General features: G+C 37.0%; 1 protein-coding gene across 6 annotated transcripts in view; it reads right to left on the bottom strand.

Moving 5' to 3' along the window:
* The window catches only part of LOC5570462 (actin-binding LIM protein 2), a 72,026-nt gene extending 58,607 nt beyond the window's left edge, over positions 1-13,419 (bottom strand). For 2 of the 6 annotated variants that reach the window (XM_021840633.1, XM_021840637.1), the window contains exon 1: positions 12,723-13,417. In XM_021840633.1, the coding sequence (XP_021696325.1) occupies positions 12,723-12,726 (4 nt within the window). In that variant the 5' untranslated portion in view covers positions 12,727-13,417. Of the gene's footprint in view, positions 1-12,722 lie in introns of all 6 variants that reach the window. The other 4 variants (XM_021840632.1, XM_021840631.1, XM_021840634.1 and 1 more) reach the window with 4 other exon arrangements.
* Positions 13,420-17,729: the final 4,310 nt, after the last annotated feature.

The raw sequence follows: 17,729 nt of genomic DNA, 5'->3' as shown, positions 1-17,729 counted from the left end.
TGAGGCTGTTAAGGATAAGATAATATTTGGATTGCGTGATGAGGAATTGAAGCACAAATTATTGATGAAAGATGACATGAAGTTGGAAGAAGTTGAAGAGCTTGTTGTACGTACGGAGTTAGCTAAACTTCGAGCACAGGAATGTAAAGATCGAGATGATACGGTTAGAGGGGTGAACTCTGTTAAATACCGACTAGGGGGTAGAGACGATCGCGAAGACTTAGGTAGATATAGTAGGCCATGGCGCACATATGGTATTCGTAATCGTAGCCGTAGTAGGAGCGTAAGTAGAGAACGTGATCGTGTGAATAATTACAACAATCAGGCACGCAGAAGTTATCGCGAAACTGAATCGAGAGGATACCAGCAGCGTGGCGGCTATGAACATGATAATCCACATGCTAATGTCATATGTAACTATTGCAAAAAGCGGGGCCACGTTAAACGAAATTGTTTTAAGCTAAAGAATCGTAAAACTGTGAATTTTGTAGAGGAACCTCAGGTTGACAGCTATGATTTTAAGAGATTAAGTATCAGGGATTCAGAAGATGAAGATATCGAATACCCGTGTATGATGATTTCGGCTAAAACTAGGATCAGCGAACCATGTCTCGTTAGCGCGATTGTTGGAAAAATCAAATTGAGTATGGAAATCGATTGCGGTGCGGCGGTATCGGTAATCAGTTTAAAGACGTACAAGAAATATTTTGTTCATATTCGGGCTCTCAGCTGCAATAGCCGCTTAGTCGTGGTTAATGGACAACAACTGAACATATACGGGAAAATAGAGGTCGATGTCACGGTAAATAACATTCAGCGTCAAGTTTTCTTGATTATCCTAGACAGTCCGATCAGTTTCGTACCATTAATTGGTAGAAATTGGTTAGACATTTTTTATCCCAACTGGAGAAATATTTTTGGCAACAGTTTCAATATTAACAATTTGAGCAATCACAGGCAGCTGACAGCGTCGGGTAATAGTGAATTAAGTTTAAAATTACGCTTTCCAAAAATTTTTGACAGCGATTTTTCGCATCCTATAATAGGCTTCGAAGCGGATCTCGTTCTTAAGGAAGAAAGACCGGATTTTAGAAAGGCGTATGAGGTACCATTCAAATTAAAGGGCAAGGTCATTGAGCATTTGGATTCCTTGGAGAAGCAGAATGTCATAACGCCGATCAAGGCATACAATCAAGGCGCATCGAAATCAACTACGATTATTACCTCCTCGACCGACAAACACCACCATACGCATTCCAATCCAAAGGGAAAAACGACTCCGCAGTATGAGTGACTCTGACGAAGAATTTTACGGATTTCCAGAAGTGTCGGCTGTTGCTCAACAGTCGGATAGGATTGATAGGCCTTTCAAACACGTGTGTCGCAGCCCGATAGTCACACGCAGCTCGGCGCGATCTAAACGTGATCATGACCAGACAACGACGAATAGACAAGACCTACAGTAGCGGTGATATACATTTAGTATGTTCACTGAGTCCTGGGAACCGTTCGAGAAGAAGAAAAAAAAACTGTTACGTTATTACGAAAAAAATGTTAAGTGTTTGAGAAATTGCAATCAATTATTAATAAGCTAGTGAATTCTGTTTAGAGTATTTAAGACACAAATCATTCGGAAAAGGATAAAATTCATTCATAAGTCCTAAGAGAAAATGTTCTGATTTTTTCATGAGTAACATGAGCTCGAATAAGTTCTAAGCAATGTTTTATAAATTAAATGTTCTGATTTCTAATCCTATGATCCTGATGTACGGAAAATACTTTAGAGGGGAGAATTGTACTATTCGGCTTAGGAGTCGCAACCCCTTTTGCTATTCACGCACACACTTATATAAACTATGTTTAAAGAGCAAAACCCGATGTGAAACAATGAAGATGAAATAAAGAACGAAGTCGGTCTCTTTTATCGTAGACTGTGAAGCAGAGTAGACGTGTTTTATTTTAAAGTCCAAACTGAAACGGTAATAAGAATATATTAAAATCTCTTATATCTATCAAGTTAATATAATATTAGATGTCCATATTAAAACTACTACCAAGCTTTTTTCGCCTGCTCGGGAGCAAATGTGGTATATGCTTTTACTGGCTGTACACATTAAGTTTGTCGACCTTAATCTATCTTTGGTTGAGCTGAGTTTTCATAGATGAAAATTCTATTTGATATTACCATGAAATCAGTTTGTAATGAACGTTTGGAGAGACACTTCTTTGAATTATATAAAAATAAATTGGACAAAGGACAAAACAATGCATAAAAAATAATTATAATACTAATATTCACCACTTTCAGAGAAATTAAAACTAGAAACTTTTTGACAAATGAAGAACAACAATCCAAAAATTATTACTTGCATCGAAGATTGAGTTAATTATCTTGGTCAAATGCTTCATACTTGTCATACTGTCAATTCTACTATGCTGTAACTATTCGTTAGTACTGATCACACTTGAACAGAAAATTAGCACATACAATATGAAAATACCTCCGCCCCGAAGACAGTCAATCAACGCAGTCTTTGATCTGTAGCGCGATCGCCCCTAACAAATTGCCGGTCCAAAAATAGCGCTCGATCAAACGTCACTCATCATCATCTACCAAACCGGGGGTGAACTTTGAATCGGCTTTCACGTCCGAAACATCGAGACAGGTCAGCTAGGAAAGATCGTCCGAACGCGCACCCGCACCCAATTCAGATCGATCGATCGTTGATCTTTCATTTGTGACCTGTGGCGGCAAAGTAAGGCTGCGGCCGTCGCTCACGGTTATTTCGCCTATTCACGACCGTCAATAGTTCTCGATTACTTTTTCAAATTGACGTAAATAGCTTTGCAATTAATTTTTAAAACTATTTTTAAAAACTCCACTTTTTAACATTTTCTACTTCGCGTTTTTTTTTTTTCCTAAAACATTACTTGCTAGAAAAAATTCCAATTTTCTGCCATTTTCACAAAAAGTCAATGACTAAGTAATACACCATATTAAGGTGAAGATGAATCGAAGCCAAAATTCAAATTTTCAAGAGCACAAATCTGGAGTTTGAGTTGAAAACTTAATCGATTGATCACATCCAGCTAGTGTCCAATCGATTAAGTTTTCAGCTTAAACGGATGTTTGATTCTCCAGATTTGTGCTCTTGAAAATTTGAGGTTTGGCTTCGATTCATCTTCACCTTAATTCAATTACAAACGACGTAACAATGTAAGATTGACGTGAGGAGTGTTTTGTTTTGATTCATGATTACATTAAATTTGTCTCTCCTCTCTGTGTGTAGTGGTTAGGGTTCGAAAGATGAAAATCTTACTTACGTCGTTTTGTAATTCCGAAAGTGACTTCTGTAATTCTTTTTGTCTCAAAAAAGAAAGTGAGTTGAACTTATAGAATTCCGTCTGCGGAACAGGTAGAATCGATAATCTAAGTTTGTTTAACTTTCTGGGACACGGCTGTTTGAATAATTTTTCGAGAATTCTTCGTCGAGGATAAAAAGTGAACGTCATGAGATTGCCCATTTCTCCCGATGATGCATCATTTCATTCGCGAACCGCCGCAAAGCCCACACATACACTACCACTCGCAATAACGCACTCGGTTTGGTTGATTCCGCGAAATGCTTTCTCGCAGCCCATTCACCGTAATTTGCGCACACAATCTGAGTTTGACTTTTGTTTCCCCCTTTTTTTGGCTTTTGCCATTAACCTAGAGAGAAACTCGTGCAGTGCTAGTTTCTAATCCCTTCTTTTTCTCTGCATTCTTCTTTGGTTGAAAATCAATCGCAATGAAGCGAATTTGCTGGGGAACAACCTGTACCTTCTGTGCATCTCGTTTGAAGTGTGTTTGAAGAAATACAACACCAGCGGCAGGGCTGGTAGCAATTTTTATTCAGATCTGATCACTATTTAATGCAAGTCTTGAAAAAGTCTCTATTTGTAATTGAATGTTACTAAAGAATCTTTTTTACGCAAAATGATCTCATCTATTAAGTCTCCCAAAGTTTCAAGGATTCAAGGATCCTCTAGAAGTTTGTTCAAGAATACATTAAGAAACTCCTTTAGAGATGCCTACAGAAATTCTTTTGTAGATTTCCTCATCAATTCTCCCAGCAATTTGTCTTGAAATTCTTCCAGTGATTTTGCAAGGGATACTTAAATGAGTTCCTTTAGAATTCGCTTCAGAAAATTCTTCCACAAGGGTTACTCCAAAAATTATCACAGGGTTTTCATCAGAGGTTCTTCCAGTAATGCTATAGAACTCTCCAGTTCTGAACCTAGGATATTTTGTAAATACTCCTAAAGAAATTCTTCTTGGAAAATCCACAAAATATTATGCTAGGTTTGAAGGAATTCGTTAAGAAATTATTCCTGGAAGCTGCATAGGCATTTCTCAAGAAGTTACTACGATAATTCTGTCTAAAATTTTCATTGCGTTACCTTCAAATATTTTGCACGTATTTATCCAGGATTTGCTTACTGAATTCCTCCGGGGATTTTTTCATGAAATCTATTAGAAACTTCAATAAATTTCCCTGGAGTAATTAGAGAAAGTACTGGTTAAACTCGTGAAGAAGTCTTTAACGAAAATCTGGAAACAATCCTAGGATGTATTCCGGGAGAGGTGAGATATCTGCGGCACAATTTTAAAAGGAATTCATAAACGAATCTCTTTCGGATTCCCTGAGGAATCTTTATCGAAACTCGAGTGAGTGTCTCATGGTCTCTTTTTGGTCACTGTTCTTTTTTGTTTCTTCTTTCAAGCATAAGATCTCTACAGTTCCTATTTTTTAGCCACTTGGTCGCCACCAGACCTGCAACAGAAATCCGTGCCGAACAAGTACTCGAATGCACTCTAAATGCTATTAGTTTCCTTCCGCATCAGAATGGAACACTCTTTAGGTAATAAAATGCCAATGGCAATGGAAATGCATTGGCAATGAGGGCTACATGTGTGAAAGAAGCCCATTAGAAACTGTCATTAGTCAACCTTTACTTCAAGAATGCATTTTTCAGTAGAATGGACAATGTCAACGGCAACAAGATAGGTATAAGCAGAAAATAATCTAAAAGGCCCAATTGCATTTAATTAGGATCGATTACTGCGTGAAATATCAAAGTCGGATGAAGAAGAAGAATCAGGGCAACCCCTCTGGGTGAATTAATCACAGAAGGTACTGCATAAAGCGGAATAATGCGAAAAACACCTCAGCACTGACAAAACATCCGTTAGCTCGAGGCATAGTTTTTCTTTCGCAGTGTGCAATCGTTGAGCGTCGAACTTCCCCCTTTTGGGTTCTGTTGATGGTTGTTTGTTGTTTTCCTTTTTCGTTCGTTCAACAGACAGACCTACATCGACCCGTGCCATGGGTAAAACCATACAATATCGGAGGGTCTTACCAGATACACGGAGTGGTAGCGTGACACCGGTTATGACTTCCTCTTTTACCAAAATTGAGTGCAAAATGATTACGTAGTGTACCTTTTGGAACAGCAACTTGGCTGATAAATGAGTTGGGTATGGAAGTAATGTTTGAAGAATGTCACAGGTTGATAAACAGCAAAGACGCTGCAGACTAAGTGCCCATTTGTTGGTATTTCTTTAATGACAATATAAACATGTTGTAGTTCTACGTAGAAAGTTCTATTGTTCTAAGTAATGTGAAGTTAACTAAATGTTTTGAAATGGAAATCTTGACACTTTTTTCGATCACCTTCGATGAATATTTTCGCCCACCGAAAGTTTTTTTAAAATTTCCACGTGAATTTAGAACGAGCATATTGGTTTCAGAATTCTGCCTTGAAGAACACTAGTTCTTACAGGAAGTCTATCATACTTGGAGTTCTGATAATTAACCTGATATGTACGAATTATATAGTTCGGTACATTTTTGACCTAAACACAGACACCGTTCGAGACGAGAACCGCACATGGAATTTGCTGCGCTGCTGCCGTCATCCGTCCGTTCCGCGCCGAAACGTGGAAACGTGTAGATAAGATTAGAAAAACACCACCACATCGACGTTGCCCCATTACTAATGCCGAGACTGAAGTGTAATCCTCTCGAATAGATGGGTAACCACCAGCAGCCCCCGGCCACTCATCCAGAACCAGTGACTACCGTTGAAAAAATATACTCTACCCTGGGTCTGGATAACGGTCCTGGGTAGTGGAGGGGAGGGGGATAGGCTGCTGCAGCAGTCGTGCGGAATCGTCCAGCGCTGCGGTACAAAAGGCCGCACAGATATAATCGCCAAACCAGCGAGAGATGAACAGTTCAAAAGCTTCCACAAATGCATTTTCCTCCCGACACGCTGCTGAGCAATAGCCAGGGCTGGTAGCGACTGAGTGCTTTTAAAATAAGATCTGTAGAGATCTTATGCTTGAAAAACAAATACCAAAAAGTGACAGAACAAAAACAAACCAAAACATGAATCAGGAGATTAATGTTTTCATAAGAATTTTTTAGTAAAATCGGTATTGTCCGTTTAGTTGGCAAATAGATTCTCGTTAAATGTTTTAGTGTGTGAAAATAAATACTCACACGTCAGTTTATATGGCAGTTTAGTGGAAGCACGCACCTTGCATTCAATGCACAATCTAACTGTGTGCGTTACATGTACGTTACATGTTGTTTTCGTTAGCTACGACGCCATCCAATGTATGGCAAACATGGTGCGAAAATATTTTGATGTCAGTCTATTGGAGGGCAAAATCCTCAATAAACAATTTATTATTCATACGCACTTTTCCTCCGCTTATGGCAAAACATTTTTTGTTAGAGGCGTTGTTCTGTGGAATTCATTGCTGAACTACATGACAAATCAACAATCTGTGTCTGTGTTCAAAAAGCAATGTCAAACCAAAACTTTTTACTTTTATTGAAACTGTCATCTGGAATGGATCAAGGTAGTTTTTGTCAGTGCTCACCGCATCAAAACAAAGGTGCCACTGTATATGGGATTTAGCATTGTGACAGCATTGCTGTTCTGTCAAACACACAAGGCTACGGTGGCGCTATCTATGCTTTCCATAGCGGCCGTTTTGGCTATTTCAATGATCCATTATACACAAAGTTTTTCTAATTTTCACTGAAATGCCTCCATGAATAGCTATAAAAAATCACTCACTAACAGGTTCTTATAATATTTTATGAATTAGTTAATAAAAGTTCACGAGATAATTGGGAAACATTTTCTGACGTTTCAGACAAATTCTTTGATCACACAATTTATTCAATCAATATTTTTAAAAACTATTTCTAGCACAACAACTACAAAAACAATCGTGATAACACCGTACAACAATGAAAATAATTTTCAATGTGTTGGAGGAAAGCCATTGGGTTGGCATTTCCTTGAAGTGGACTGTATTTAGGCAATTAATCCCCCAACACGAATGAGATAAGGTGATCATAGGAGATGAACAAGGCTTTGTCTCGATTTCTTAGAAGCCGTGTGGATCCTATCCGTACATTCCAGCGTTTCGGGTCATGTTCCTTAGATTCTAGTAATTCACACATATACACATTTCTACAAATGTGGGGGCCCGGGGGCCATTGTCTTGTGGAGGCCCTTTTCCCAGAAATACATTTTTCATTTTACAGAGAAATCACAATTTGCAACACAAAATTCACTTGATGATTCCTTATTTATTGGTACCTTAATTCAGATTATGCTTATTCTATTTCTGTTTTTATATTCAAGTTGTTAAACATACAGATTCATTTAACAGATTTGAGTTGAAGAAATTGGTGTAGGGCTGGTAGCAAGTTTTTATCTAGAAACTTGGTCTCTATTTTTCAAGGAAGGTCTCTAAGGTCTCTAGTTTAATCAAAATGTTGCTCTGTTCTTTCTGATTTGGATTGCAGTGAATCCAGATGAAAAATTCTACAGATTCCAGAGAAAAATTCAAAGACTTGAACGCGGCTATTCAACAGGTTATTCAAGTTTTTCGTCTTATATGTCTGGAGGGAAAACATCAAGACATCTTCTAGTGAGTTGTGTGGAATACTTTCAGAGACTCATACAGGGATCCCTCTAGAAATACTTCTAGAGATTTATCTTCCAATTCTCCCAAAAATCCCTCTAGCGATTTTTTAGAAAATGATTAGAGATTTTTTTCCAGGAAATCCCTGATCATTCTAACGATACGCTAGTAATTTCCTCAGGGATTATCCAAACTTATTTCCAAAGACTATACTAGAAGTTGAAAAGTAACCGCATATCAGTCCTACTACAGACTTTCGCACCGTAGAACACAAAAATCCAACTTGTTTTGATTATCTTTATATTTTTCTCGGAAAGATATTGTAGTCATAAGCAAGTTGTGAATGTTTCATTAAGATTGGAACATATTCCAAACCTCTGGATTTTTTCGAATATTCGTATGGAAAACGAGTTTGAAAACTTCACAGCCCATTTTCTCAATGCCTACTTTTTACAGATGGGACTGACTTGCGATTCACGGCAGTGAATCTTTCGGAAAATACCTGAATTCTCACGAAATTCCTAGAGAAAAGCATGAAAAATACGAACAGTTATACTGTCGGAAAGGCATGAGGAATCACAAAAAAAAAGAGTAATGAATGACTCGCCTGATTCTATGATGGAGAATTAAATTCTTATCTTCTGGTTCCTATTGGGTTGCATTTTGTTTCGGTCCATTTTCGGTCTCTTTCTGTTTCCTGTCTGGTCTCTTTCTCCCAGCTAAAGGTCTCAAAAGTTCCTATATTCAAGACACTTAAACATTACCAGCCTTGTAGCGTGATCGTTAGTCATTTTCAAAATTAATACTAAGTCATTAGGTTCTATTACTTAATCTGCTGATCTATAAATTCCATTCGATCCTAGTCTTAAGCTTTGTTGATAATGTTTTCGTAACATTTGGAAAAGTCACGTTAAAAATCATTAGGTATTTAAGCAGAACGATTACACTCAATTTGTTGATCTAAATCTTTTTTGAATCTTTCTTAATCTTCCAGTTTATCATGAAGTCTACAACATATCATTCTTTATATTCTAATATTATGTTTTGGAAATTCATTTCAGGTTATTTACATAAATTTCGCCCATCATAGGGGATTTCTTAAAATAAATTGAAGCTTTTAAATCATATGATGCGATTCAAAAAAGTATGTACTATTGCATTGATTTTAATTATTCGTCAAATTTTAACTACAAATATATTTGGCAAGACTTGTGGGGGCACCTAAAATGTGGGATCAAGATTATTCAATAAGTTATGTGATCGGTAGTGTCTTGTGTTAATGTAAGGATGATTTTCAAGTTTTTTCAAGTTACAATTTTGCGATTTTGGTAGGTGGTTTGGATGGATTCGAAGAATGTTTCAGTGATGAATGTTTTGAGCCAAATTGTGTACTCGTTTTCGACATGAAGATGTTTTTTGTGCATTCTTTGGTAAATTATCTCTATACAGAAGTTGAACAATGATCGCGACAAAATTTGCACATTGGGCCGGTGATGAGGCGGAAGATACGCGTTTTTGGAAACGGTCAACCGTGAATTGTTGATTAAATCTTTTTTTCCGGAGTGGCTTCTCTGTTAGCTCGGTTGCCATAGCAGCAGCAGTGGATGCAGCCTTCTTGTTGTAATTTTTCTGGTTGAAGCTAAGTATGCTGTTTCGCTCAAGAAAAGTAAATAAATTTCTTGATTGAATGGGTCAAGAAATTTCCTACAGAGAGTCATTTGAAATGACATTTCTTCTCAACTGCATACTGCAATCAAAAAAATGTGATTTTCTGAACCATTTCTTGGAAGAAATTTCCCACGCATCGAGATAGGCGATTCCTTTTCTTGTCAGTAGCAAACCAACCTTAAGCTAATGATTGCCTTGCGTGACCATTCCACCAATATAAGTGCAAGTGTGAGTGTGACACCAATACCAGCAAAGGTTCCCGATGTGTTTTGTATTACCAAATGTTGTTGATCGATTATTGGTTTGGATAAACATGCAGTATGCAGCTTGCTTGGAAGTAACAGGTGCAACGTTCATTTTTTCGTTTTCGCGTCTCCACGCGCTGATTTTTTTTTCTGTTTCGGAACAGTACTTTGTGATGGGGTGAACCAAGCCAGCGTGCTCGCAAAAACGGCTCAGAGTGAGTTTTTTTTCGGTTTACGCGGTGTTCTGGCAGTTCACAGAAGTTTTTATTCTCCGGTGGCATAAACCATGATTTGCTGAGGAGTGTCGAAAGCGGAGTGAGTTTGTTCAAAACTATTGGGCATGCCCAAATATCTATACAGTCACCAAAACGTCTACCAAACGTATCCTATGGCCTTTCCCGTCCCGTTAATTCCACAATATCCCGTAACGCCTATGGGAGGTCGTAGAGTTCTCTGCATCTTTCTTAAGTAGGTGTTCAATAAATCATTCCTTCACATTCCTCAGCATTCGCAAGGAAGTGGCCAGGACAGCTCTCGATCGTTGGAGGAAGCGTCAATTTTGTATAGGAGTCGAGGATTATTGGAATTTGTGCGAATTGCTTAATGTTAATGCTAATGCTAATATTTGCTTGTGTGAAACCTTAAATTAAACCTTGAAAAATCCATGGAAACATTACTACACGAGAATTATTTGGAAGGACTTCAGGAGTAACTTGTGCATGAGATGTTGGAGAAAATTGTGGAGGAATTCAATATTGAACCATAGGTCGAATTGTTCAAGCAATTCCTGGAACCGTGCGTGATAGATTTCTAAGAATAATCCCTGGAAGAATTTTGGAGCAACTCCTGAGATAAATCGTAGTTAAATTCACGAAGGAATTCATATCAAAATGGTTGGAGAAATAACTACAAAAATCTGTAGGAGAAATTGTTGTAGCATGTTTTTTTTCTGGAAGCACCTTTAACGAAATTCAAAGAAAATTCTTGAATGAACCTTTTGGGATTTATGCTAAGTATGCTGTTTCGCTCAAGAAAAGTAAAGAAATTCCTTGACTGAAAGGGTCAACAAATTTCCTACAGAGAGCCCCCTTTGAAGTGACATTCCTTCTCAACTGCGTACTGCGATCTGAAAAAGTGATTTTCTTGACCATTTATTGGGAGAAATTTTCCACGCATCGAGATAGGCGATTCCTTTTCTTGTCAGTAGCAAACCGGCCTTTAGTTGGAAAAACTTCTGCAAGAATCTTTGGAAACGGATTAAGATCGAAGTAGTCATCCTGTTGAGTTTACGCTAGTTACCCGATCAACACCTCTTCCTAGTTACCTAATGGATCATAAAAATAACCAAAACGGTCACTATGGAAAGCATAGATAGTGCCACCGTAGCCTTGTGTGTTTGACAGAACAGCAATGCTGTCACAATGTTAAATCCCATATACAGTGGCGCCTTTGTTTTGATGCGGTGAGCACTAACAAAAACTATCTTCAATGATCCATTTTCTGCGCGGCGGATCCATATCCTCTTGAAGTGGTGATTGAAACGCAATGTTTGTCAAACACACAAGGCTACGGTGGCACAATCTATGCTTTCCATAGCGACCGTTTTGATTATTTTAATGATTCATTGGCACATGGGATTACGCAGTTCAGCGGTGCTGGATACGAGAACTGGAAATTTAGAGTCGACAAGTTACTGAATTAGGCCGGTTATCTGTCAAGAAGGATGCGCCAACCCTCGAAGCTAAGCTTCCGAAATTTCAAGAAATGGACGGGAAGGCTGTGAACCTGACAATTTCATTTATCCACGACGACTTTTTGGATGGTAACCGGGAGAAGAAAATAGAGAAGAACATCTGGAATACTATGGACGGAATCTACGCCAAGTTTCTTAGTTCCGTCCATTGCGTTTCAAGCACCGCTTTAAGAGAAACTAGAACGCTAAATTAATTACTACTGGAAAATCGATCGAAAATGGGAATTGGTAGAAAAAGCTCCTGAATCAGCTTTTATTCACATTTTTAAAGTAAATAATTTTGATTAGGAATTTGTGTGAATTGTGATTACAAATAAGACTTTAGAGACCTTCCAATAAAAATAAAGACTTAAAATAGAGACTAAATCTCTAATAAGCGACCTACTACCAGCCCTGGCTACTGCACACACACCTCGGCCAGGGGGAGGGAAAACACTCACACAGATTGTACATGGATTCTCTTCCCTCCCCCTTTTGCACACTACTGCTGCTGCTGCTGCTGCAGGCAAGGCAAGGCGACTCTGTGCCACTGCTGCAACAATTCCACCCACCGCCCATTCGATCGCCGTCGTCTTCTTCTAGTTCCCGGCCGGTCCGTCACATGCTTCTTTCTTCGACGACGGCTGCCTTTTAATATATTTATTTATAAAATTAGAAACATGAACTACGGAATGGATACGAGAGAAGGGGACAACGCCCAAAAATGAGCCGACGGAAAGCGAAAACATCCAACAGGAATTTTTCCTTTCCATTTGGTGGGAAGCATCTTACTGCAAAAATGACTGATTATTGGATGATTAAAAAGAAATTTTCTTCGAATAAACCAGGGAATTGATCTTTCCTGCTCGAAATAAGCACGTTCAATTTTCAAACCTTCATTCTAATCTAAAATATAGGTATTCTCAATGTGCGACATTTTGGATTTTCTTCTATCGACCGGCTTTTCCGCATACATCGAATTTTTCATCTCCCCTTCCTTGGTGTTTCCCTTCCGTGTTTTTGCACCAATCTCTTCTTCCCAACCTGGACATGGCAAGATGACGAGACACGAATTTTCACTCACCCATTTTGCTGGCTATCTGCTGGTCTTCGTTTTCCGCTTTTGCTACTTTTTGGTTTGCCTCTGCAGACGTCGTCGCTTGGAAGTTTTTCCTTCTCTGCTCCTCAATCACCAGTCAGTTCCGTCGTCACTATTTTCCACTTTTCGGCAGCAACCTGGCACTTTTATTCCTCCGCCTCGGAAAAACCGAAGACAAAATGGAACTCTTTTCTTCCACCGATGAAATTTATCCAATGCAACTCCCAGCGTTTGCTTCGAGCAAAGAGTTTACTTTTATTTGATTTTTATCCTAATTTCAGCATTATTCTACTTCACAACTTTCCGAAATCACTGAGAAATTGCACTAAAAGGAGCAATAGGTAACTAGATTTTTCACAGAGAAAAATTCACCACCCCCCTGTGCTGTGACGAAAAACTTCTTTTTCCCCTTTTTTGGTTTATCTTGCACCGAAAACCTCCGGAAAACCCGACGAATGGATGAACCAGCCAGTGAAACCCACTCAACTTTGCACTTTTTTCCACTTCCAAATTCAACTAATCAACACAAACTTTTATTTTCACCAACCGTGAACGCAAAAAGAAAACACTTTACGACGCAACGGGGAGAAAGACCGAAACCTGACTGAAAAACCTGACCGACTGGCGAATTGAATGGACGACGGGACGGCTTGTTCAAAACACTCGCTCCAAGACGGACACGAAATCGCACCAACACCGATGAGCAAACGGGAACAAAACCGCGCACACAAATCCACCAGTGACGTTCGGGTTCTTCTTCTTCTTCTCCTCTGATGGCGAGACTTTTGTGAGTCTATACTGCCAAGTGTTGTCAAATCATGAAGCATATGATTAGGGCATCTCCATCGTCCCTTAAATTTACTTAATGCGATCGAAATCTCTATCAATCTTTTTTTTTCGGTTAATTAATAGATTGTACCGATCCAATTTAAGCCTAGTATCCACATCCTAAGTAGCGCGGTCAAGTACAATTTGTTGCTAATTACCAAAGTAATTTTGACAGCTGATCCAGAATGAGCGAACTGTCACTTTTACTTGCGGAATAATTGAGCGGCACATTTTTCCGTACGGAATAGTGACAGCTCCATTTGATTTGTACAGCAGGCGTTACCAATGTTACGAAATCAGCTCTACTTGTCAACTGGATACAGCTCAAGTAATTTGAACAGCTGAAGTATTTCTTGACCATTACTTGTCCTATCCTTTTGCACAGTACTTACGAAGTGGATACCAACCATTAGTCGGTAAACTACTGTAGTTGTACTGTCAAAGAGAAAAATCGCTCTGTTTGGTGTTAGTTATTATATTGTTATGTTATTTGTTTGAACGAATTTTGAAATTTCTCGATAGTTATTAGCGCCGGCTTGGTTAAGTAATGTTTCTATGTTATCGTGTTCAGTTAGTGTTTTGTATTGCATTCTTGATTGTGAATATTTTGTGCAGTGTAGTAAGACATGGCTGGAGTCCTCTTTAACCCCACAGATATCGCATTTGTCGTCTTGTGTTAATTTCCATAAATACAGTTTTTCTTTTGATAAGGTATGGAATGTTCTTAATCTCCCTATTGTAACTATTTGTATTGTATCCAGTTCAAGTTTATCAAACCACGGTTTGAAGGTAGGTTTTGGCATAAGATTGTAATGTTTAACTCCTTTTTCTGTCGAAGTTGTGATGTATTCTTGTGTCCATTCTTCTAGTGTTTCTATTTTCGCTAAATTAATTGTGTCCTTGAGTGGTATTCTTGTGTGAATCATCTGTTCGTTAGTACATCCTTCTTTAGAGAGGGTGTCTGCTATTTCATTTCCTATTATACCTTTATGAGCCGGTACCCATTGAAAGTTTATAGTTTTCCTAGTTTTGTTTATTTTATTTCTAATATCCGTTATAATGAAGTTATCATCAGTGTTTTTATTTTTTATACTTATCAGTGCAGATTTTGAATCTGAGCAAATCACAAAATTGTTTGTATCTTTGGTATTAATTATGTCTATAGCTGTACTTATAGCCATTAGTTCTACGTTCATAATTGACATCGCGTTATTGACTTTACATTTGATTTTTTCATTTTTTTGTTCGTACCATATACCTATTCCGCAAGCATTCGCTGTTTTAGAACCGTCTGTATATATTTTGTGAAATTGATCGTATTTTTGATTTAGATAGTTTATTGTTATCATTTTTATGGCAGTGTTGTTCATATCTTGGCTTTTTACCCCAGGAATTTCGGTCTTTATTAATTCATTTAGTTCAATAGTATTTGTACTTTCAGTTTTGTTGTTGGTTATTATTATTAAATAGTTGTTTTCGAAAATTATGCACTCCAAGAATGTATAGCATTTAGGTAAATCATCTAGTTCCAAGAATTTTGAAATTATTTGTACAATTGGTTTATCATGGAAAAAGGTATTGATTGCTTCTTTTTTGGCTAGCCATCTAGCTCTATATTTGATTGGTAATTCTCCTGCTTCAGCGTATAGTACATTTATGGGTGTTGATTTCAACAATCTAAGGCACGTCCTTAATGAAGTATTAAACGAAGAGTTTAGTTTAGCTAAGTTGGTTTTCGCTGTTCCACCATATAATGTTAATCCGTAGTCAATTTGTGATCTTATAATTGCTTTGTTGATTTTTAGTGCTGTTTTAGGGTGAGCACCTTTGTTTTTCTTACATATCATTTTAATTACATTCAATCTTTTTTTGACTTTATCATTTACATAATTTATGTGTGCTTTGTGTGAAAGTTTGTAATCCAGAATGTATCCTAGATATTTATGTATTTCTTTTTGTACTATTTGTACGTTGTTTATTCTAATATTTATTTTGTCATTTAGTTTTGAGTTGAATAAAATGACAGCGGATTTCTCCGGGTTGATATCTATTTTGATTGATGCCAGTTTACTCTTGATTTGTTCTAAAATTATGTTTGATGTTGTTTCTACTTCTTTTATTGATTCTCCAATTATTGTAATAGAAAAATCGTCTGCAAATTGTATGAAAATTACTTTGTCTGTATTTATATCATGTAGTTCTCTTGTATAAACATTAAACAATAGTGGTGATAGGGGGCAACCTTGTGGTAACCCTTTGTTGGTATTTTGAATTATGTCTCCTTGTGTTGTTTGTATTATTATTTTCCTGTTTTTTAGGTACAGATCTAACCAAGTTGTGATTTTCCTAGGAATTCGTAGGTTATCTAATTTATTTAATAAGATGTTTATGTCTACTGAGTCAAATGCCTTTGTGAGGTCTAAGAAAATAGTTGCTACAATTTGTTTCTGTCTCTTTGCTTCTGTTATAATTGAGTTTATATGGTTGATACAATTAATTGCCGAGTATCCTTTTCTAAATCCGTATGATAAGCTGGGTATTAGATTTTCAATCTCTAAGTATTTGTTTAATCGTTTTTTAATTTCACAGTTTATTAGTTTCAAGTTTATGTTTATCAAAGCGATTGGTCTATACGATGATTCTTTAAGTTTATCTTTACCTTGTTTTAATATTGGAATTATTTTGATTAATAACCATTCTTCTGGTATTTTTTCATTCATCCAAACTTGACTGGTTAATTCTAATATTTTAGTTAAAAGCTTTAAATTGATGTTTTTCAAGAAATAATACGATAACCTATTTGCTCCTGCGGCCGAAGTGTCTTTTCTTTCTCGGATTGTTTTAATCATATTTTCTATTTTTAATGGTTCAACGTAAATTTCTTCTTCTACGTCGTAGTTAGTGTTTGAATGACAATGGTTTGTCATTGCCTCTTCCTTGAAGTTGAGTTCAATGAATTTTGTTGCAAGTTCCTTATTGTTAATTATCTCAGAGTTTTCTTTATGTTTGAAATTGCCACTTACACACCTGACAATTTTCCACATTTGGTTTACATTGGTCTGTTCATTTATTTCATTTAACATTTTATCTCTGTATTCAAATACTTCTTTCTTCAAAGCCTTTTTGAAGTTTAATTCTGCTTTTTTGAATTCGTGTTTGTTAGCTAGAGTTAAATTGTTCCTGAATTCTATGTGTTTCTTGTTTTTTATTTCGTATAGCTTTTTAATGTTTTCGTTCCAGTAAGGTTTTATTTTTTTCTTACTATTTGGGTATATATCATATGTTGCTTTTTTCATTGCGTTGTTTATTTCTTTGTTAAGGTCTTCAACATTTGTGAGAGTGTTAGGGTCAATTTGGTTAAGGTTTTCTATTGCTTTATTTTTGCTAATAATTGTCTTTTGTGCATGGTTGTTGAATTTGTTATATTGTATAATGTGGCATTCTATAAGTTTATGGTCTGTTCCTAAATCTTGTGAACTGGTCTCCCAACTTGTTATTGGTCCTAGGTCTGGTGTTGTGATTGTTAAATCTATTGCTGAAGAATTGTTATTTAGGTCTTCCCACCTGGTTGCGACTCCAGTGTTCAAGAATATGACGTCATGATTTCCTAGTAATTCACTTATTAGCTCTCCTCTTCTGTCAGTTTTGTTTGAAATTTTATCCCATGTTGAGTGATGAGCATTCAAATCTCCTCCTAAAAATACTGGAACGGTACTGTTTTCGATGTAGTTAAAAAGTTTTTCGAGTGGTTCTTTGATTTCTGTTATTGGTGTGTCTGGGGGTAGATATAGCGAGATGAATATTATTGGTTGCTTAAGGTTTTTAATTTTTACTATTGTCATTTCAAGTTTTATATCTGGGATTGTTATTTCTTCGTATATCAACGTAGAGTGTACTAAAATTCCGGTGCCACCATAGCCGTCTGGCCTACAGTTTTTAATGAATTGATAGTTGAGAAATTTGTATTTCTCATCTGGCTTAAGCCAAGTCTCTTGAAGTAAGAATATATGTATGTCATTAGTATTAAGGTAGGTTTTTATTGCTTCTCTTTTATGAAGAGGTCTTATACTATGTATATTTAGTTGAGATATATTTAGATCGTTTAAAAAGCAATTATCCATGATTAAATTTTAGGTGTTACTGGTTTTACGTGATTTCGTCAAA

The sequence above is a fragment of the Aedes aegypti genome, chromosome 2 (genome assembly GCF_002204515.2).
Source record: "Aedes aegypti strain LVP_AGWG chromosome 2, AaegL5.0 Primary Assembly, whole genome shotgun sequence".
Taxonomy (NCBI): domain Eukaryota; kingdom Metazoa; phylum Arthropoda; class Insecta; order Diptera; family Culicidae; genus Aedes; species Aedes aegypti.
The sequence above is the reverse complement of the archived record's forward strand: the minus strand, read 5'-3'. Positions and strand labels throughout refer to the sequence as shown.